General features: G+C 30.4%; 11 protein-coding genes across 11 annotated transcripts; 7 read left to right on the forward strand and 4 right to left on the reverse strand. All coding sequences in view use genetic code 12, as the record gives it.

Moving 5' to 3' along the window:
• Positions 1 to 234: 234 nt before the first annotated feature.
• HOM2 (aspartate-semialdehyde dehydrogenase) lies at positions 235 to 1,326 on the forward strand (the record flags this gene model as incomplete). The annotated part of the gene is made up of 1 exon (XM_051757806.1): positions 235 to 1,326. One exon carries the CDS (start codon positions 235 to 237, stop codon positions 1,324 to 1,326), a length of 1,092 nt encoding a protein of 363 aa, XP_051614495.1.
• A 329-nt stretch (positions 1,327 to 1,655) lies between these two features.
• Positions 1,656 to 2,777, forward strand: KGF55_003055 (uncharacterized protein; the record flags this gene model as incomplete). The annotated part of the gene is made up of 1 exon (XM_051757807.1): positions 1,656 to 2,777. The coding sequence occupies one exon, from the start codon at positions 1,656 to 1,658 to the stop codon at positions 2,775 to 2,777; it is 1,122 nt and encodes a 373-aa protein (XP_051614496.1).
• A 298-nt stretch (positions 2,778 to 3,075) lies between these two features.
• CDC15 (serine/threonine protein kinase) lies at positions 3,076 to 6,306 on the forward strand (the record flags this gene model as incomplete). Its single annotated transcript, XM_051757808.1, has 1 exon — positions 3,076 to 6,306. One exon carries the CDS (start codon positions 3,076 to 3,078, stop codon positions 6,304 to 6,306), a length of 3,231 nt encoding a protein of 1,076 aa, XP_051614497.1.
• A 156-nt stretch (positions 6,307 to 6,462) lies between these two features.
• PEX2 (ubiquitin-protein ligase peroxin 2) lies at positions 6,463 to 7,815 on the forward strand (the record flags this gene model as incomplete). Its single annotated transcript, XM_051757810.1, has 1 exon — positions 6,463 to 7,815. The coding sequence occupies one exon, from the start codon at positions 6,463 to 6,465 to the stop codon at positions 7,813 to 7,815; it is 1,353 nt and encodes a 450-aa protein (XP_051614498.1).
• A 9-nt stretch (positions 7,816 to 7,824) lies between these two features.
• On the reverse strand, positions 7,825 to 9,900 carry KGF55_003058 (uncharacterized protein; the record flags this gene model as incomplete). The annotated part of the gene is made up of 1 exon (XM_051757811.1): positions 7,825 to 9,900. One exon carries the CDS (start codon positions 9,898 to 9,900, stop codon positions 7,825 to 7,827), a length of 2,076 nt encoding a protein of 691 aa, XP_051614499.1.
• Positions 9,901 to 10,096: 196 nt separating this feature from the next.
• Positions 10,097 to 10,768, forward strand: KGF55_003059 (uncharacterized protein; the record flags this gene model as incomplete). The annotated part of the gene is made up of 1 exon (XM_051757812.1): positions 10,097 to 10,768. One exon carries the CDS (start codon positions 10,097 to 10,099, stop codon positions 10,766 to 10,768), a length of 672 nt encoding a protein of 223 aa, XP_051614500.1.
• A 2,050-nt stretch (positions 10,769 to 12,818) lies between these two features.
• CDC21 (thymidylate synthase) lies at positions 12,819 to 13,769 on the forward strand (the record flags this gene model as incomplete). The annotated part of the gene is made up of 1 exon (XM_051757813.1): positions 12,819 to 13,769. One exon carries the CDS (start codon positions 12,819 to 12,821, stop codon positions 13,767 to 13,769), a length of 951 nt encoding a protein of 316 aa, XP_051614501.1.
• A 48-nt stretch (positions 13,770 to 13,817) lies between these two features.
• Positions 13,818 to 15,068, reverse strand: SGO1 (Sgo1p; the record flags this gene model as incomplete). Its single annotated transcript, XM_051757814.1, has 1 exon — positions 13,818 to 15,068. One exon carries the CDS (start codon positions 15,066 to 15,068, stop codon positions 13,818 to 13,820), a length of 1,251 nt encoding a protein of 416 aa, XP_051614502.1.
• A 157-nt stretch (positions 15,069 to 15,225) lies between these two features.
• DAD2 (Dad2p) lies at positions 15,226 to 15,621 on the forward strand (the record flags this gene model as incomplete). Its single annotated transcript, XM_051757815.1, has 1 exon — positions 15,226 to 15,621. The coding sequence occupies one exon, from the start codon at positions 15,226 to 15,228 to the stop codon at positions 15,619 to 15,621; it is 396 nt and encodes a 131-aa protein (XP_051614503.1).
• Positions 15,622 to 15,684: 63 nt separating this feature from the next.
• Positions 15,685 to 18,795, reverse strand: KGF55_003063 (uncharacterized protein; the record flags this gene model as incomplete). The annotated part of the gene is made up of 1 exon (XM_051757816.1): positions 15,685 to 18,795. The coding sequence occupies one exon, from the start codon at positions 18,793 to 18,795 to the stop codon at positions 15,685 to 15,687; it is 3,111 nt and encodes a 1,036-aa protein (XP_051614504.1).
• A 264-nt stretch (positions 18,796 to 19,059) lies between these two features.
• Positions 19,060 to 20,067, reverse strand: RPF2 (rRNA-binding ribosome biosynthesis protein; the record flags this gene model as incomplete). The annotated part of the gene is made up of 1 exon (XM_051757817.1): positions 19,060 to 20,067. The coding sequence occupies one exon, from the start codon at positions 20,065 to 20,067 to the stop codon at positions 19,060 to 19,062; it is 1,008 nt and encodes a 335-aa protein (XP_051614505.1).
• Positions 20,068 to 21,102: the final 1,035 nt, after the last annotated feature.

The following is a 21,102-nucleotide window of genomic DNA, read 5'->3' on the forward strand; positions in this document are numbered from 1 at the left end:
CTATTACGTGCTATTCATTGCCTAACATAGTTTGATCTCACGGGTCTAATTCGATTTATCTTGAAATCACTTGAATTGTATTTGATTGTTTCAGATCTTATTTTAAAATTATGATTCATTTTTGCAATATTACGTAAGACTAAAAAAAGAAACAAAGTCATACTGAAAAATAAATTTTCAAAATACAATCATACTCTTTACACTTAACAACTCAAATAATTCAATTAACTCAATATGGTCAAAAAAGCTGGTGTGTTAGGAGCTACAGGTTCTGTGGGCCAAAGATTTATACTATTATTATCACAACATCCTGATTTTGAAATTCATGCTTTAGGAGCTTCATCAAGATCAGCTGGTAAATCGTACAAAGATGCAGTAAATTGGAAACAAACTGATATTTTACCTCAATCAGTTCATAATATTCAAGTTCAAGAGTGTAAACCAGAAGGGAATTTCAAAGATTGTGATGTGGTGTTTTCAGGTTTAGATTCTGACGTAGCTGGTGAAGTTGAAAAAGCTTTTGTAGAAGCAGGATTAGCTGTTATATCGAATGCTAAAAATTATAGAAGAGAAAAAGATGTTCCATTAGTAGTGCCAATTGTAAATCCTGAACATTTGGATATTGTTGAATCAAAAGTTAAAAAAGCAAAGGCAGAAGGTAAAAACACGGGGTACCTTATTTGTATATCCAATTGTTCAACTGCTGGTCTAGTTGCACCATTGAAGCCTTTGGTTGATAAATTTGGTCCAATAGATGCCTTGACAGCTACAACTTTACAAGCTATATCTGGTGCTGGATTCTCACCAGGTGTTTCAGGTATGGATATTTTGGACAACATTGTACCATACATTAGTGGAGAGGAAGACAAACTAGAATGGGAAACTAAAAAAATTTTAGGATCAATAAACAAGGAACGTAGTGAAATAGTGAATATCCCAGAAGATGATATGAAAGTAAGTGCTCAATGTAATAGAGTACCAGTCATTGATGGTCATACAGAATGTATATCGTTGAGATTCAAGAACAGACCAGCACCATCGGTTGATGAAGTAAAAAAAGTCTTATCAGATTACGTTTGTGAAGCATCAAAATTAGGTTGTCATTCAGCACCAAAACAAACTATACATGTCTTGGAACAACAAGACAGACCACAACCAAGATTAGATAGGGAAAGAGACAATGGATATGGAGTATCTGTTGGAAGAATAAGAGAAGATTCTTTGTTAGATTTCAAAATGGTTGTATTATCACATAATACCATTATTGGAGCTGCTGGATCGGGGATATTAATTGCCGAAATATTGAATGCAAAGGGATTAATTTAATTAACATTTAACATGAAGTATAACGCTTTAATAGATTCATAACATATTAGCTTAATAAAAATTGCATCAAAATTTGTATCGAGTAAGCTTTTCTTTTAGAACATTCATAACTTCTATAGTGTAATTTGATCGCACAAAATTTTAGTCTTTTTTTTGAGTTTTTGAGTCTAAACTTTTGTTTTACAATAATTGCTATGAACTATCAGAATCATGTTACCATTATAGCAAATTAATCAAATTTACTATATATACTAGGATGATTTTCACAACATGTGTCTTAAGTTGAAGCATAAGCAGCAACAAACAATTGCAAAGTGATTAATTCTCAAATGTCTTTACCAACAGAAGCTACTCAAGTAATTTTTGAAAGATTACCAGAAGGTGATGGTGAAATCATCACAGATACATCAAAACCCGATTCTACATTCAGTGTAAAAACCGTCAAATTAAATGAGAATTTGAAAAATGGTGAGTTATTAATCAAGACTTTGCTATTATCTAATGATCCAACACAAAGAACTTGGTTAAGAAAACAAGGAAATAATGCAAGAAGCTACATTCCGCCAGTTTATGAAGGAAATGTTATGGAATCTTTTGGATTGGGTGAAGTTTTAAAGTCAACATCTGAAAAATATTCAAAAGGAGATATTGTTAGTGGTCGTATTGATTGGGCTGATTTCGCAATAATACCAGAGGCTAAAATACTTAATAAAATTGATACGAAATCAGGTTTACCATTATCTTATTACTTGTCTGTATTGGGAATGACTTCATTAACTGCATTTTTTGGCCTTACTGAAGCAGGCCAATTGGGTAAATATTTAAAGGAGAAACCAGAAAAGGGGAAAGGTCCAATTGTATGTGTTTCAGCTGCTTCAGGAGCAGTTGGATCAACTGTTGTTCAAATTTCTAAACATTTATTAGGGGCATCAAAAGTTATTGGTTTAGCTGGATCAGAAGAAAAATGTAAATGGGTAGAAAGACTAGGTGCTGACTTATGTGTTAATTATAAAGATTCTGATTATCAAGATAAAATTAACAACTTTTTGGGTGACTCGTATGTGGATGTCTATTATGATAACGTAGGGGGTCAAATTTTGTCCTTTCTCTTAACCAAGATGAAAGAATTTGGTAGAGTGGCAGCATGTGGAGCAATTTCAGGATATAATGATCCAAAAGAATCATATGTTACCACATGGTTTGACATTGTTGCCCAATGTATTACTGTTGAAGGATTTTTGGTTTTTAAATATAAAGAGAAATTCCCAGAAGCTATAAAAATTTTAAGTGATGCAATTAAAGAAAAGAAGATAGATGTTGATGATTCAATTCATATCGAGAAATTGAAGGGTGATTCACCTGAGCAAAAGTTATCAGAAATTCCAAAAATTTGGAATTTGTTGTTTAATGGTAACAAACCAAACGGTAAGTTGTTAATCGAAGTAGCTTAGATGACTTATATAAAATTGTTTAATTTACACGAGATAAATGTTGTATATTGTTTCTACTTTTACTACTTTTATTAGATCTAAAGTCTATTTGTTGTAGTATAATTCAGTACTCTATGTCTTCGTCGTGAAATTCATTTCATGATATGACACAAAATCTGACTATAAACAAAACTAAAAGTAAACATAAACTTCAATTTTTTTACAACCAATTACATTGGTAAAGAATCTGCAAACAACTACGAAGTGTTGTATTATTCAAGACTCAGATCCGAAGCTGATACCATGATCATATAACAATATGCTGATATCTGGTCATCATTTTTCAAATTTGGACGAGGCTGGCAATATTCCAATACCCTTACTGACTAAAACCGCGTCATCATATCAACAACATGGAAGCCCCTCTAGAAGTGTTAAATCTGAGAGTAAGAAGTCATTGCTTTTAAAGTATCAAGAAAATGTTGAAATTGATGCGGATTTTGATGAATTGTCATTTTCTAAATTTTCAAATTCAGGTTCTGCTATAGTGTTTAAAGATGTTGAAGATGTTGAATCTCCATCTCCTTATGTTCAAAGACTACAATTTCATTCGGTCACTGAAACAAAAGCTAAAGAACTGCATGAGGGGGACAGCGACAAAGAGAATCATATCACTACACCATTGGTACGAGAAGATCATAAAAGAAATCACATGGGCATTTTACAACCAGTAAAATTATTTGAAGAACCTTTCAAATCGACACCAAGATCAAAAAAGAATAGTTCGGTTCAGATTTCATTAACGCCAGCTCAAAAAAGTAAATCAAAATTTGTTGAGTTCAATCGACTGGGAATAAATAATTTTGAATTTACATCATTAATTGGTAATGGTGCATTTGCAAGTGTGTATAAGGCTAAAAATTTGGTGAATGGTCAAATAGTAGCAATAAAGCAAATAAGGCTAGAAAAAGATCAGGATGTAGCTGTATTAATGGGTGAAATTGATCTTTTGAAAATTTTGAAGCACCCTAACATAGTAAAATATCACGGCTTTGTTAAAGATAATTATTCGTTGAATGTAATATTGGAATATTGTTCAAAAGGTTCATTGAGACAATTGTATAAGAAACAAAAAGTGGGATTTCCAGAACCGCAAGTTATTGGTTATGTCAGAGAAATTTTAAGGGGATTATCTTACTTGCATGAACAAGGTGTGGTTCACAGAGATGTTAAAGCTGCAAATGTTTTATTGACTGAGGACAACCAAGTGAAGTTAGCTGATTTTGGAGTTGCATCGAAAGTGAACTCACAACATCATACGGTGGTTGGTACACCCAATTGGATGGCTCCTGAAACAATTCTAGGTGGAGATGGTTTATGTACAGCATCAGATATTTGGTCATTAGGTGCTACAATTATCGAATTATTTACAATGAATCCACCATATCATGAATTGAATGCAATGGCTACTTTACACGCGATAGGAACTGATGAACGACCCCCATTGCCTAAGAATATTTCATCGTTAGCAAGGGATTTTTTGATGGAGTGTTTTCAAAAACAACCAAATTTACGAATTAGTGCAAATTTATTACTCAAGCATCAATGGCTAAATCAAAATTCAAATCGTAAGAAAATCATACAAAAATCATCTATCCCCAGTTTGATAAATATCGATGCAATTGATTTGGAAAACATCAGCACAAGTTCTAAACCACCTATTAAAACTCATTTATCAAAAAACGATCTTTTGAATAAATTTCAAGAGCAAGATGAAAAGGAATCTATAATACTCACAACCACAAATTTTGAACAACTTTTAGTGAAGAAGGAAGATCAACAAACTGATGATACCGAAGAAAAAGATCCATTTTTAGAACTTGAAATAGATAATTTTGATACAAATGAATTGGAAATTCAAGTCAAAATGGAGTACCTAGTGGTCAAATTAACTCGAAAATTGGAGCGAATTCACTTTGAAGATATTGAAAATGCTGATTCACTTATAAAAGTCACTGGTAGAATGCTTCATTTAATAAAAAAATATCCATTTCTGCATGACACATTTATTCGTGATCATGGTACACTTTGTTTAGTTGAACTTTTAGAGTCTCAAAATGAATTACCAAAACAAAATCAATTGTGGTATCATACTTTAGCTGTACTTAACTATATTTTTGAAAATAATGTTGGTCAATTGGAAAATTTTTGCTTCTTAGGTGGGATCCCCATCGTGGCCCAATTTAGAAGTTCAGCTTATGATTTAAGAGTCAGACTTGAAGTCGCTAGATTTATTAACTGTTTAAGTACATCAAATAATGCTTTATCAATGTTTGTTTCATGTGGTGGTATGAGGGTTGTTGCTAAACTTTTGGAAGAAGATTTTGATCATAATGCTACTTTTCCTTTAGTTGCAGTGGATACAATTTACAACATTTTGAGTAGAGATGTAAGTAGATCAAAATCTGATTTGTGCAGAATTTTATCTAAGCATGGAGTTTTATTTTGGTTTGCAGTTTTATTGAAAAGGTTGCTGAAAAATGGTAAGAATGACATTGTGTCAGCAAAAATCATGGATACTTCAATAGCTAAAATTGTTGATGTCATCAAATATTTTGGCCAAGCAGAAGCTAAGGTAAGAATATCAATTTCAAGTGTCGATCTTTTCAAATTGTTAACAAAAACATTTGATAATTTGATTTTTTCTCAGCAATTACAGCTTTTGAAGTTTATTAAGTCAATGTCTTGCATTACAGAAGTATTAAAATATTTGTATAAGGCCGATATTTTGGAGTTTTTGATGAAATTATTAGAGCAATATATTCCAACTAATCCTCGATATAAAGAAGTGATAAATATTTTGGCTCCTGTTATTTATAACTGTCTTTCATTAAATTATGCAAAAGAAGCTGAATTTGTTGATATGGGAGCTGTTCCTTATTTAAAAAATCTTTCAATCCTAAATTTACCATTTCGTCAATTTATATTACCAATCATGTGTGAACTAGCGTATTGTGACAGATCAGTAAGAGCTAAAATCCGAAAATATGATATCATCAGTTTGTATTATAATTTATTATTTGATCCATACTGGCAATCAAATGCTTTAGAATCATTACTTCATTTATACCAATTAAATCCAAAATCTGTCAAATTAGGTACACCTTTCGCTGATAGTTGTCTTGCTTCTGGTTTTCTTCTACCAAAAGTTTCAAATTTTGAATCAGTTCTTGATGCATATTTACAATTAATTACAATCAATGAAGGATTAGTAAAAACAATGCTGCAGGTCACAATTGTTCAAAATTTACTAAACAAATTTAAAAGTTATAATCAAAATTCTGTCATTCAGCTACTGCTTTTAAAAATTTTGAAGTTTATACTTAATCATGTTGTTCACGATGATGATTTTCAAAATCTGAAACTAAAAGAAAAAATTGAAATGTTTGAGCTAATTGAAAAGGCTTTACAAACTTTGAAAGAAAGTCAAAGTTCTTCCGTCTTGATCAAAGAAGTTGCTTATGATATATTACGTATAATGAAAACCTAACGAATGCTATAATGATATAATCCTATTTAGCGATACTTTCTTTAGTTGTAAAATATGTATGCTCTTTAAAGTTTTCACTACTAGTCGGATTTAGCGCAAAAAAAATTAATAATTATGTGGAGAAGTTGTATTCATCTAATTATATCAAGACGAATCATGCATCCTATATCATACCCTTCGTCTAGGGTATCGCAACTAGATGCTAATATACTAGATTCAGAACTCTTTTCTTTACTCAAGGATCAATTATCTTCAATTTTCCAGCTTCATGACAACAATGATAATTCATTTTTCGGCAAATTTTCATTCAATAAACATCCTGAAACTTACTCATTATTGTTGAATTTGTTGATATTCAGATTAACTGTATGGAAGTCGGGATCATCTTACGGAGATGCATTACAGAACTTAAAATTGAGTGATGCAAAAACTGGTAAAATTATTGGGTTTAATAAAAAATCATTGTTATTGGCATTTTTGGTAGGGACTTATTTATATAAAAGACTAGAGACAAAACTATATCAAATCGATGAATCTGAACTGTCGGAAGAAACAGATTCATTCTTAAGCAAGCTAAAAAATAAAATAATCAACAATAGAACTGAAATATTGACAAAATGTGATAATACTTTTAAAATTATAAATTTAGTGAACTTCACAATGTTTCTTGTTAGTGGTAGATATCCCTCAGTCATACGAAGAGTGCTACGGATAACAGAAACCCCAGTAATATCAGATTTATTGAAATTTAATGGAAGTAATGTAAATTATGAGTTTCAAAACAGACAATTAGTATGGAATGTCATGACTGAATTTTTGGTATTTTTGTTACCACTTCTACAATTAAAAAAGATAAGGAAGTTTACTAGAAAAATCATTTCAAAAACAACAAACCCTAATCCTAAAGACTCAACCAATTCAATCGATGTTGACTCAAAATTAATCACTCGCTTTTCGAACTTACCAGTACTGGAGTGTGCAATATGTCATTATAATAACGAAAAAGCTTCCCAATCAGGTGGTAGAGTTTTCACAACAGCTGGCCCAGTAACTAATGCATGCATAACTAATTGTGGGCACGTGTTCTGTTATGTCTGTATTGCAACACAATTCAATGTTAAAAAAACAAGCGGAGAAGATGTTTTATGTTTGAGATGTAATAGTAAATTGGAATGGTTTCAGGAATTTGAAGCAGATGAAAAATCAATCGATGAAGACGCAATAACTATTCGACCAGAAATCGATGACCAACAGGAAGAGGAAGATGAGGATGAAACAGAAGAAATTGTAAATGAAAAAATAGAAAATTCAGACGGCGAATACGAATCCCAAAATGATGAAGATGATGTGGAAGAGGTTCATCCACTAGAGAAAGTATCTACTACGAGATTGGACAGGAAACTAAGTCACAGACTGTCCATATTTGATGAAGACGTACAAGACAATGAAGAAAGTGAAGATGAATTTAGTGATGAAGAAGAAATGGATGCTGATGAAGCAATGCTATAATCTATGGAACTAAATAAATTCTAATAAGAGTTTAGAACCTTTATCATCCTTTGATAAATTTTTCTTTTGTTTCTTTAATTGATCCTTCAAAATTTTAGCTTTCTTGGAATCTGCAAGTTGTAAAACTTCTAAAGCGTTGACTAATACAAACGCAGGCTGACCAATAATCCAATCGTTTAATTTAACATTATCTATTACCTCATCAACTAGTTTCTCAGCAAATTCTACTCCTGTGCCCGGTATAAGCTCAGCGTCTTCAATCTCTATGACCTTTTTAGAATCATTGTCAAATTTGTAGGTATTACCTTGAATCAATGACTTAATAGATCTGGAAACGAATGGTATTTTGTTTAATAAATGATAATCTTCTAGAACATCCCCCTTGATGGTTTTATCAAAAATTTTCTGTATTAATTGTGGTCTGTAAGTTTTGTTTACTTTTTCATTCGTGGTTGGTGTATTAATAAGTTCTGTGATTGACTGTATAGCCATATTTTTAGTTAAAAGACTTTCAAAATCTTCAGTTGAAAGTAATGCTTTATATATTGGTTCAATTGATTTTTCAAGTAACTCCTGTCTCCTTGTGTTCTTATCCTTCTTCGACGTTTTTTGGTAGGCAAGTTTTTCATATCTTATTAATGCTTTTTTCACATTCGGTGCAAAATATCTCCCATCTAAACCTTTTAATATATACAAAATCGGTCTTCTAGAAAATTTGTTTTCAATTAATTCAGGTAATAATTCTGGGGTGAACATTTCACTTCCAAATGATTTGTACGTTAAAACGGTATCATCAACTACCATGAACAAAGTAATTAAAACTACATTTCCATATTCATTTTTGATCAACTCATTTTTATGTACTTTTAAACTTTTAACAAGACCTTTCCTTTCTTTGGCATTAGCTAAAGCGAGTAAAGTACAAGCAACTTCAGAACCTTCTTGTGTATGAACTAATTCTGAGAATTGTTCACTTAATAAATCTATAAAATCTCTTATTGCAGAATCATTTGAATCAATATCATCTATTAAAACGGTAACGTATTCTCTCATAGCTGCGTGCAATATTTGAAAACCTGTTGAACCTTTTTCCACTGATGCTTTGATAGTTCCATATAAATTTTGCATTATCAATTGTTTCTTCTCACTTGACTCATGAATGACGTCAAGTACGGTTTTATCCTTACCTGAGTCTTTGAAAACTGCATACTCACTACCCCAAAATTCTCTAATCATTTGTTGTTTCTGTTCAGCAGATGAATATAAGACAAATAAGTCTTCCACTACATAAGCTCCTTCTTTATGTCTCATCAATTTACGTAATTTACCATGCAATTCATTAACGATAACTGCTCTAGACTCCTTCGATCCATAATGTAAAATCTTGATCAATAAATATTTCCCATAGGCTGAGGTGGCCAATTGGTAAAATGACCCTTTCAAAGAATTGACAATTTTATCTCTTCTATCTTTACTAGAATATTTAATTAAAGTTTGCACAACTCTTGATGCATCATGCTTCAAAACCAAATCGTTTATGACATCATGAGAAAGGTCCCAGATTTCATCACATAACTTGTCACGTTGTTGTTTTGATGGTGTTGGTTTAGTAACTCTTAATTTTTCCCATAATTTTTTAATATCTTGAACTTGAGCTCCTGATTTTCTTTGTAGTTTACGATCACTTAATAATTTTCTTTGCTCTGAATGTTGTTCCTTGGACGATTTTTTATTTGGATCTACAGTTTTAGGTGAATCTTCTTCCACAAACACTTCCTCATCATCATCTTCTTCTTGTGGAGCTTCCTCAGTCTCTGCTACTTCTTCATCTAAGTCATCTAAGTCATCTAATTCGTCCAATTCGTCTTCTTCTTCCTTTTCAGATACTTCATCCAAGTCGTCATCTTCTTCACTTATGGATAATTCATCGCTACTTTCTTCTGATTCTTGTAATGGCTCATCTTCCGATGGGGGTGAAGGAAGATTCTGTTTTCTGTTATTGTATTTCGCTTTTTTCAAATTCTTATCAACTGGTTTCAACAGTTCACTATTCGGGCGTTTCACACCCTTTGATTTATTTCCCATTATATGTAATCCTTCAAAAATGGATGATTTTCTGTAGAAATTAATATAATCAAACAATATCTCATCTCCTGGAAAATTAACATTCTGATCTTACCAAAATTTTTGGCTACCATCTGGTCGCTTATTTTTCTCTCCTTTTACCGATACCAACCTTTAGATCGATTATCATTAAAGAAAAGTTTAAACCGAATTAGATATGTTCAGAGGAACTGTACGTAAAGTGATACCTTTAGTAGCTTTCGGTATAGGATTTGCATCATTTCCAAAAATTTGGAGGAAAGATCACTTAGAAAATCGTAAAATATCAAATATCAATAAGTCAGTTATAGAACAAATAGAATCAACCCAAGAATACCAATCTTTATTAAATAATCCCGAATTAAGACAATATACTTCAAGTAAAGCCTTTCCACAACAACATCATAATAATTATGTTAATACGGGATTATTGTTTGGACCTGATTTAATGGAGATAGACCCCATTGTATTTATAAATGAGAAAAAGGGGGAATTAACAAGTTTTTATCATTTAGGTGATAAGTTGATAAGTCAAGATGGTCAAATACATAATGGAATCATCTCAACTATATTGGACGAAGGATTATGTTCAGCTGGATTTCCATTGCTACCATCACGAAAGGGAGTAACTGCAAAATTATCAATCGATTTTAAGAATCAAGCCCCACCACAAAGTACAGTGGTATTACATGCTAAAGTTCAAGAAGCAAAAGGTAGAAAAGTAGTAATAGGGGGATATCTAGAAACCTTACCATTTGACCTGAAAGAAAAACCTTTATTGATTGCTGAATCAAAGTGCATATTAGTGGAACCAAAATGGTTCAAATACTTCTGGTGGTTGCAAGTATAGTTATTTCGTTAATTGTTGGACTCCTGATGAATTTACAATGAATCTTGATGCAAAATAAGGAATTTTTTTCACTGGTTATTATATGAAATGATTATCAACAAGAAAGATGTCAAAAATAGAATTGGTGGAAAAGTATAACAAGACGTGGGGGCTAACCATAACCTTTTTTGTCCATACCATTCTTAGCTAACGAGCATTATTGTCATTTACGAATCATGTGTCACATTAATCTAAGATCGATTTACGCAATATCTAACCAATTTTAATTTTACTCCACATTTTTAAGACAAAATTCGAGCAAAAAGGTAAGGTACGAGTGTTTAGAATCGAAAACATTTAACACGTCATTCATTTCGAGGAATTGTTTCTATTACGTAGTCTTGTAATACAAAGTTTTGGTCTTACCAACAAAACTGTGATTTGTGGAATTTCGTCTAACATCATTTAAAATCCTTAATTGTACTGAGTCTTTTCTTTTTGTAATTAAATTAACATTGCTATTTCTATGAATTAAAGTGATAAATTTGTATTCAAAGTGTTTAGCTTTAACATTCCTTACATAAAATTTTCCTTTTAATTAAAGGAGTAGCAATCAAAAACAAAAATATTAAGTGGTATTCATACAAACTTAAATTATCCTTCATGATTCTCGATTTTTCTTCATTCCAAATGAAGTAATTATATCAATAAACAAATCCACAAAGTGTGTTTGACATGCAAATTATTGGGTCATTTAATTTATTACGTTCCACAATTGATAGTAATCTTCATATAAAATTTCGAAACAAATTAGAATGTATTGAAAAGTTTAAAGTTTTCGTGTAAATTTAACAAACTTTAATTTGCAACTATAGCAAACTAATTAAAAATTCAAATTCGAACAAGACCAAATTTTTGCAATATAAATACAGCTTCAAAGTATGCATAATCCTCGAAAAATTTAAATAATTCAATAACATAACCAAAAACAAAACAAATAATCAATTACAATTACAATGAGTGACGCCGGTAGAAAATCAGTTGGAGACAAATTAGAAAGTAAATTAACTCCAGAATCTCAAAAAAGTACTCCAGAATCATTCAAAGATCAAGCTACTGATAAATTAGATGACCTTGCTGGTAAAGGAACATCAGAAAATGACAAATCATTTGCTCAAAAAGCTTCAGATGCTGTTTTCGGTTCTAAATAAATTTAATTGAAGAATCAATGGCAAAATAATATTTTTTATAAATTTATAGCTTTTATATGATGACACTGATTTGAAGTGTCTAAATAAACATTAATTGTTTTACTTAAAAGATTTAGATTGTAGATAATTTGTTTAAGCTCCCTCGCTTGGAAATTGCGAAATACTGGTTAATTAAAGGTTTGGTCTGTATGAGACGTGAAACATTTGTTTCAGAAATTTGAGACATGGTAGCTTTTAGTTCTGAAACGGTTGATAATTTGTTAGATGAATGAAAGTTCGTTATAACGACGGTCAGGATCAACTAGTCAGTGAGACTTCTAAATTTGAGCTGAACACGGTTTCGCCTTTTTAAAGAATCAAGGCTATACTTTGTCCTTCAGGCGACCTGCATTAGAGCTGTATCGCGCTATTGATCGTGGGGGGCTTCAATAGACTTGCAAGAACATTTCAAAATCTCCTCTATTTCAAACTACCATCAAAGCTAACTGTTTTTATTTCTCCATATATGACTTCATTGAGAATCAGTTTAATTAAAGACAATTTGTTAGGGTCATTTCGGTTCCATGTAAACGGTATTTGTATTCTTAAATTGAATAAAGAAATTAATAATGAAGTGACATGAAAAGACCTTAAAATCCTTTGTTCCTATTTGAAGAATGATGATGAATGATGATTGACTCGGTTTGATAATGCTCTCAGACTTACATCAAGAATGGCAATACTCGAAATACTAACTACGCGTTAGATTTGGTTTGGTAAATAAAAATAATATTTCTCAAAATACGAGACGCGATTTTATATAAACTAATCATAATACTAAACAACATCTTTAATTCTTCAACTATACTTTCAAGCTACAAATGACTGTGTCACCAAACCCTGCAGAACAAGCTTACTTGGACTTGTGCCAGAAAATAATAGATGAGGGGGAGCATAGACCAGATAGAACAGGTACTGGAACTTTATCATTATTTGCACCACCTCAATTAAGATTTGATTTGTCAAATGAATCATTTCCTTTATTAACTACAAAAAAAGTATTTTCAAAAGGTATAATACATGAATTACTATGGTTTGTAGCTGGATCTACGGATGCCAAGTTGTTGAGTGAGAAAGGAGTGAAAATATGGGAAGGTAATGGACTGAGAGAATTCTTGGATAAATTAGGATTAACAGAGAGAAGAGAGGGTGATTTGGGACCAGTTTATGGTTTTCAATGGAGACATTTTGGTGCAGAATATATTGATTGTGATACAAATTATCAAGGTCAAGGTTATGATCAATTACAAGATGTTATTAAAAAACTAAAAACTAATCCATATGATAGAAGAATTATAATGTCTGCATGGAATCCTCCAGATTTTGCTAAAATGGCATTACCTCCATGTCATGTCTTTTGTCAATTTTACGTAAGTTTCCCCAATTCAACTCCCGAATCAAATTCCGAAAAACAATCAAAAGTTGAAGCAAAGCCAAAATTATCTTGTTTATTATATCAAAGATCGTGTGATATGGGTTTGGGTGTACCATTTAATATTGCTTCATATGCATTATTGACTAGAATGATTGCGCATGTAGTGGGATTTGAATGTGGAGAATTTGTACATACTATGGGTGATGCTCATGTTTATTTGGATCATATTGATGCATTGAAAGAGCAATTTGAAAGAATTCCTAAAAATTTTCCAAAATTAATAATTAAAGAATCAAGAAAAGATGAAATAAAAAATATAGACGATTTCAGATTCGAAGATTTCGAAATTGTTGGGTATGACCCACATCCTCCAATTAAAATGAAAATGAGTGTTTAATTAGAAAAGTTAATATAAACCAAAGTAAAACTTAATGTGTTACACAAATCATTCAAAATCAAAGATAGATAAATCACAATTTTTGAATCTATTTTCTCTTTTCCTGGTTTTTCTTTTTGATGAATTTGTATCAGAGTTGTTGGTCTTATTTGAAAGTGGCTTTCTTTTATTTGAAGTCGCTTCGTCATCAGACGGTGTCTTTCTTTTGTTGCTAATATTCTCATCTTTTTCAATCTCCGCCGTATTTGTGAAATTCGATCCTTTATTCCGTTGTGATCTAGTTTTTCTTCTTTCAGATCTTACATCTTCTTCCATTTTTTCCTTCTTTACTTGAAACAAATCCGATAAATCAGAATCTGAACTTGAGTCAATCACACGTTTGACCCTTCCTTCCTTAACCAGTGGTTTAATTGGCATTAAATCATTTTCCAGTTCTTTCTTTGAATGTTTCACGTTTTCAAGATTGATTACCATAAAATCTTCATCCATCTCAGGTTTCGAATTGTCTTCTATAATTTCACTTTTAATGTCTTTTACAAAACTAATTTCGTAATTTTGTGGCTCGTCGAAGAATTTATCATCTATAGCCATGTTTCTTTTGTCTTCTTTTGTAATCGTAGAATCATTTTTCAGTTCATTAACTGTATTTATTGAGACTGAGTTTGAAGGATTGAAGCTATTTCTAGGTTCAGCCGATCTTTGTTTTGCGAATACACCGATTTTTACTCCTGCATCTTCATCTTCATAGTCCGATTCATCATCAACATTTATAAATTTATCATTTCGGCTACTAGATAATTTTGATGATTCTAATTTTTCTTTTTTGAAGTATTGTGGAATTGTTTCTCTAGTCTTGGAGTTAGTTTCAACCTTCACTAATCTTTTATTATCTACCAGATTTCCTGGAACGTGAGGTAGTAAATTAAGTCCATTTTTTTGTCTGATACTTTGAATAAGATGGTTAAGGCTATCCAACTGATTTCGACTGAATGATTCTACTTCAATCAATGATTGATTCAAATTTTCATTTTCTTTTAACTTGACAATCTCCTTATTTAATTGCTTAATTTTATTCTCTAATTCCGTAATTCTGGATGAAAATATATGATTTCTTTTAGTCAAGACTTTATTTTGTTCTTGATATTGTAGTAGTTTTTGTAAATTTTCATTATCATTTTGATTGTATCTTTGTGGTGATGACGATGGTGACGATAATCTTGATGAGTTATGTTGATTGCTAACGGAAGCCCTCCTACCTACTTCTATCTCTGGTACCACTATATCAGCCTTTCTTGCCATTTTGTCTGTTATTGTTGTTTTGATGATGTGAAGATCAAATGTAAACAAAAAAAACTACACAAACTAAAAAAAGTTCAAATCTCAAATACCGTGTTTCTTAAGACCACTCAAACATCAATAATTTATAAACTTCAGGAGCACAAGTCATACGATCGCCATGCTGAAGAATTCAGTAATATATCAAAAAATCTCAGAGAAACGAAAAAATTTAGAACAATTAAAACAATTTAAACAATTAACAGAAGAACTTAATTTAAATTTAAATGATATATCAAATCAAATTTCAAAAATGAAAAATGGTACAGAAAGTGTAGCATTAATTTTACAAAATTGGCAAAGAGTTATTCAATCTATTTCATTAGCTTCTTTGGGATTATTAAAATATCAACAACAACAATTGAGTGATAAACAAGTTGATGATGATGAAATATATCCTGAGACGTTAGTACGAATAAATTTAAATGAGGAAGATGATATCGAGGTGGAAGGTGAAGATGCTGAAGAAATAGTTGAAGAGGAAGAGATAGAAGAATTTGGTGAAGGAGGGGAATAAATTAAAGACTGATTAATATATCTAAGTTTCATTATACACCTTATTTACTATTTGAGACATTAATTATATGGGTAAAACTTTGGCTTGTTCAATAACTGAATTAATCAAATCAACGAAACTGCTATCCTCAAGCTTGTTATGCAAAATGTGTAACAACGCATCGTCAAATTTCAGAAGACTTAATTGATTGTCAAAAGTCTTAGGTGGATTGATTAACAAATGTTTCAATCTTCTAATTATTTGAGGTTGATTATGAATTGCTTTAAAAAGTGCACTATTTCGTATCTTTGAGTTCAAATCTTTATCACTCAAGTTAGAATCAAAGTTCTCGACCGCTATGGTCAATAGCCTTACCAAAATTATATCAAACAAGCTTTCTTTTAAAATTTCGTTATGTTCAAAATTTGCTAAATTGAAAACGTAATGAAAATTGTTGTTATCTAAGATTTTGGTTTTTATTGTAGTTAATAAATTAATCAATTGAATATCAGTTAATTTGAAATTTTTTTGAAATGTTGGAAAGTAAGAACTCGTGACTTCTTTTTTGAAAGTTGAGTCAATATTTGGATTTAAAAAATGTTGAATGAAAAATGAATCTTTAATCGCTTCTATCCTTGTTTTATTTGTTATTTCGTTTCTTATATTTAATTGATAATTAATCCTTAAAATCTCGTTATTTATTTCTTTAACTGTATCATTTGCAGCAACGGATGATAATTTCGCTATGGAAAGTTGTGTCAATTGATTATCAATTGTTTGTAAATTATATGATTGAGCCAATTGTAAAATTTCAGAAACTTTTGCATATTTGTCATCTAGCAAATATCGAATCCAAGCAATTGAGGACGTTTTCTTAGGATTCTCATGGAAAAATCTTAATAAATAAGGTTTATAGTTTGTAAAATTTAATAATAATTCTTGAATATTATTATTTTGTAAATCATTTTCATAAACTGCTGACGCAAATTCATAACCAAATTCTTCGAAATATTTAACATAATTTAATTCATTTATTGGTGTTATTTCTTTCTGAGAACTTAAAATTTCAGCTAATGATTTGAAATCATGATAAGTTTCTGCAATATTTATAGCATTATTTTCCAAATTTATATTAAGCAATGAAGAAATCCAATCTTTTTTCTTTTCTACATATATTTTATGATAAATTTCTCCCTGGTTTGTTCTTATGGCTAGATTGAAAAAGTAATATAACAATTCAACAAATTTTATAGTTTCTTCTGATTCAGAACCATCTTTGATATAATCTTTTTGGAAGATTTCTTCAACTTTAATAACTAAGTTTGTGTCAAATATCCATGACTTTTCGCTCTTCTCAGAGTTGGTAAAATTGGAGCTATTGGTGTAGATACCATCATAAAGTGTTGAAATTATCAAAGACCCAGTATCAAGCCCTTGCTCATCTAGTTTATTAATGTAGGTCAGATAAACTCCACCAATCGTTTTAATATCATGCAAAAAAAAGTCTTTATAATCTGGTTTAATACTTTTGAAAATTTTAAAATATTCGCTATCTTTCTTGGAGTCAATAAACTTCCATATATTTAATGCCACATTTGATTTTTGCAATTGTTCAATGATGTTAGATAAGGTGTCTGGTTTATTAAAATTTCGTTTACAATAATTCAATAATTCTTTAAAAGTTTTGACTTTAAATTGTGTGATTTCAGTTATTGATGGTAAAGATTTGGGAATATATGCAGATTGTGAAGTTATTACTTCATTTATAATTGATTTTATTGCTTCTTCAATAGTTGATGAATCAAATCGATCACTCAAATCAAAATCAATTTCCATCGAGTCTGAATAAAAAATTCCTTGTTCAATATGGGATTTGACTATTGATAATGGACTATTAATTTCTTCAATTGTCTCAGTAGTTGTTGATTCTGGAAATTTCTCAATTCGTATAACACCAAATCCTTTTGTGATCAATATAATTGATGGATTTGAAATAGGTGATTGATTTTCATATCCATACCCAATAATTTTGGTTGACTCTTTCAATCTTACAACATCTTCCCATCTTGGTCGATAATATGAAAATGTATGTTTTGATTCAATGTATGATGTATTTATATCAGTCATGACGATGTCGTCATCAGCGACTACGAAAGCAGTTTTACCAGGTTCAGGTAAAAATAATTTCGGCTTATTTGGAATTTTTTCTATACTATTCAATTGATGAGCTCCATAAAATAATGAACCAGATTTGTCACAACCTAACGTGACTAAAACCAATTTTTCATTCACATTGCAAAGGGCCAAAAAATAATTCTCTTCTGCCAAGGACCAAATATCTAACCATTGTGTATTTTGTTGCGAGCTAGGGTAGGTATCGACATCGATATATAAGTTCTGTTTAAATGACTTTTGTTTATCAATGAATGGATAAGAACTAGCAGACAATAAACAATAATGGATCAGATATAGTGTTCCTGTTGAATCTAATACTAATATTTGTTGTGATGTCGAATTTTCGGAAGTTCTACCTGACCTTATAGCAACAATTTCATTATTTTCATGTTTAAAGAATTTCGCTAATAAACCAGAATTGGGATTAATCATTTCAATAATTGATAAATTTGGTTTACTTTTATAATCTCTCAATGATATCATTAAACATCTTTGAAATGAAGTTGAAATACATATACCAGCTGGTTCAACATTTTCAGCTAATGTAATAACTTCATCCTTTTGTAACTCAATTTGTAGCTCCAAAGATTTATCATTTATTAAACCTAATGTTGGTGCATGTTGTACACTTTCATAATATTTAACATACCCGGTAATTGAGTCAATCATTATTAAACCTGGATCTTGATCAGTTCCACTGGATGGTCTTGTTAATATGGCCATTGGTAATTTGAATATAGATTTATCTATTGGAAAATGAATTGAGAAGGGCTCCGTATCTAATGATTTGTAACTCCAAACGTATATTGAGCCATCGTTTATAACCAATGAATAATTTGATTCCGAATCAGAATATGCATTATCGAAACTTTGGGTTTTTAATATTTGTGGTAAACCTGGTAATCTTGAAACACAATAAAATTTATTTTTTGTCAATTCCTCAACTTGAGTATCATCTTTTGACGCATTTGTTGAATCATCTGCTCTATGAGAGTTACGTGGCTTGAAGATTGAAGCCATGTGATGTTTTGTTGTCTATTAGATTAAGTTGATCCTGCCTTTCTTTACACTGCATTCAATGTTTGTTATTTTTTTTCAAATAATAATGACTACCAATTGGAACCAAGTTTTACAAGAAGTCAGTAGGACCTCAATTACCTAAACAGACAACTTCTTTCGAGCTCGAAGAATTAAGAAAAAAAAGTGAAGTTGGTTTCAAGAGATCACAATGTTTAAATTAAAGCACCGATTTGTTTATTTCCAATTTTTTTTTTTACAAATCATTTACCTTCTTTGTTTTTTAGTTTGTGGTTCATCTACTTCATCAGCAAAATATTCTTCATCAGAGACATAGACATCATCTTCACCTTCAACTTCATCTTCTTCATCATCATCACTAATTTGATCATATTTTTCTTTTAAACCTTTCATTTTTCTAGTTTGTAATTTACTTAAATCTTGCTTACCAACATGAACTTGAGCAACTTTATCACCCATAAAATCAGTTGTAATATTTTTCTTTTGTTTTGGTTCTAATTGTTTTGGTTTTCTATGAGCTTCTTTTTCAATTTCTGGTGCAGGAGTTATTCTTCTACCAATTTTAAAATCTAATCTGGGCCCAATTTCATCAATTTCAACTCTTGGTAATTTTTGACCTGATTTAAAAGTTTTTAATTTATAAACTCTAAAATTTATGGGAGGTAAATTTTTATCATTATTTAAATCTTCTATTTCTCCTGTTGTTAATGATATTATATATTGTAACCCTGCTACATCTTGTAAATCTGTTTCTTCTCCTCTATAAAAATCCAAGAATAAAGATTTTATTTGTTGATAAATTGGATGATTATCAAATGCTGGACCATTAAATACAAACATAGGTTTTAATCCAATTGTGAAAGTTAATTTTTTAAAATCTTGTATTAATTTATGATTTATAATCATTAATTCAATCATATCATATACTTTGTGATTAAAAAATCTTGTAAATATTAAAGTATTTGGTCTTTTTTTATTATGTGAAGAAAATACCATTAATGAAGAATCATTTCTTTCTGCAAAAAATTCTAAATCTGAAGAGTCTTCAAATGGTCTTATTTGATTTTTCTTGGAAAACTTTTTGGCAAATGGTTTTTTGATAGCCATTAAATCACACATTATATCATGTAAAATTTTATTACCTGTTGATCCTGGTACAAATAATGCTGATTTTGTATTTTCAACTAATTTTGCTTCTTTTTTGGCTAATTCCCTTTTGGAACGGGCTGTTTTGGGTTTTATCGTTCTAATCATGATGTTTTGTTATAGGTATGTGTTATTTGTATGTCTTGTTGAAGTAATTGATGTAGAAAACCTTTGATGTCGTTTGATTAAAATATATTTGTGTATAGAGATGAGATCGATTTTGTAACTCTAAATTTAAACTGTATTATTTTTTACGTATTTTGTACATAAACTATACGAGAATTCAACTTCTGTATGAATATCAATGCTGGCGACCCTACCACACCTAACCCAGTCTTTATTAACTTTGATCGCAATTTTAATGATTTGAATATACTTGATTCAGTGTATTAGATTACTAAATTTCAGATTGAATCTGTGCAAAAATGCTCTATTATTTCGGCAATTTACCTCCACATTGTTATCCTTATTTTGTTCATCTATACTAGCATCTTGCCCCTGATTATTCATAATATCACTCAAAATTTCAGCTTTGTTCTGTAATTTTTTCAGACATTTTCGAACATGTGATTCACGATCTATTTCAATTTCGAAATCTTTATAGCAAAATTTACAGTAATATAACATGGTATTTATTTGGAATTTCTGATTCTTTTATGATTTGTATGTTAAACAATTAATTTGGTGAGTTTGACCATAACTTGAAGTGTTCTTGAATCATAACGTACTTTCATTAATTATTTATATCAGCAATGATTATGCGTTGCACCTTAATATCTTACATTTTCGTGTTACTATTTATTTATATTGTTAAAAAGTATATATTTATGTTGCGTAGTAGTTTGCAACCAAATTTAAGGAGAAAAATTCTAAATAAAGGAAAAAAGTGAAGGCTGTTAACAAATTGATAAACTTTAATCTTAATTTTTTAAAGTTCTTTGATTCAAAAGTATATCATTCAATTGTGAATGTTAGTAATTATGTCATAGCTGTGGTTTACAAATGTTTTAAAGTAAGATCAAGGCTGATTCCTTCTATTGAAAGGAACAATCCTAAAATGGGTACAAAAAAAAAGAATTGACTAAATTTGGTTTTAATTTTGTTTCAGAATGTTACAACCTCCAATAATTCAAATCAAGACTA

This window comes from Candida pseudojiufengensis, assembly GCF_024610245.1.
Source record: "Candida pseudojiufengensis strain CBS 10847 chromosome Unknown scaffold4, whole genome shotgun sequence".
Lineage (NCBI taxonomy): Eukaryota > Fungi > Ascomycota > Pichiomycetes > Serinales > Debaryomycetaceae > Lodderomyces > Lodderomyces pseudojiufengensis.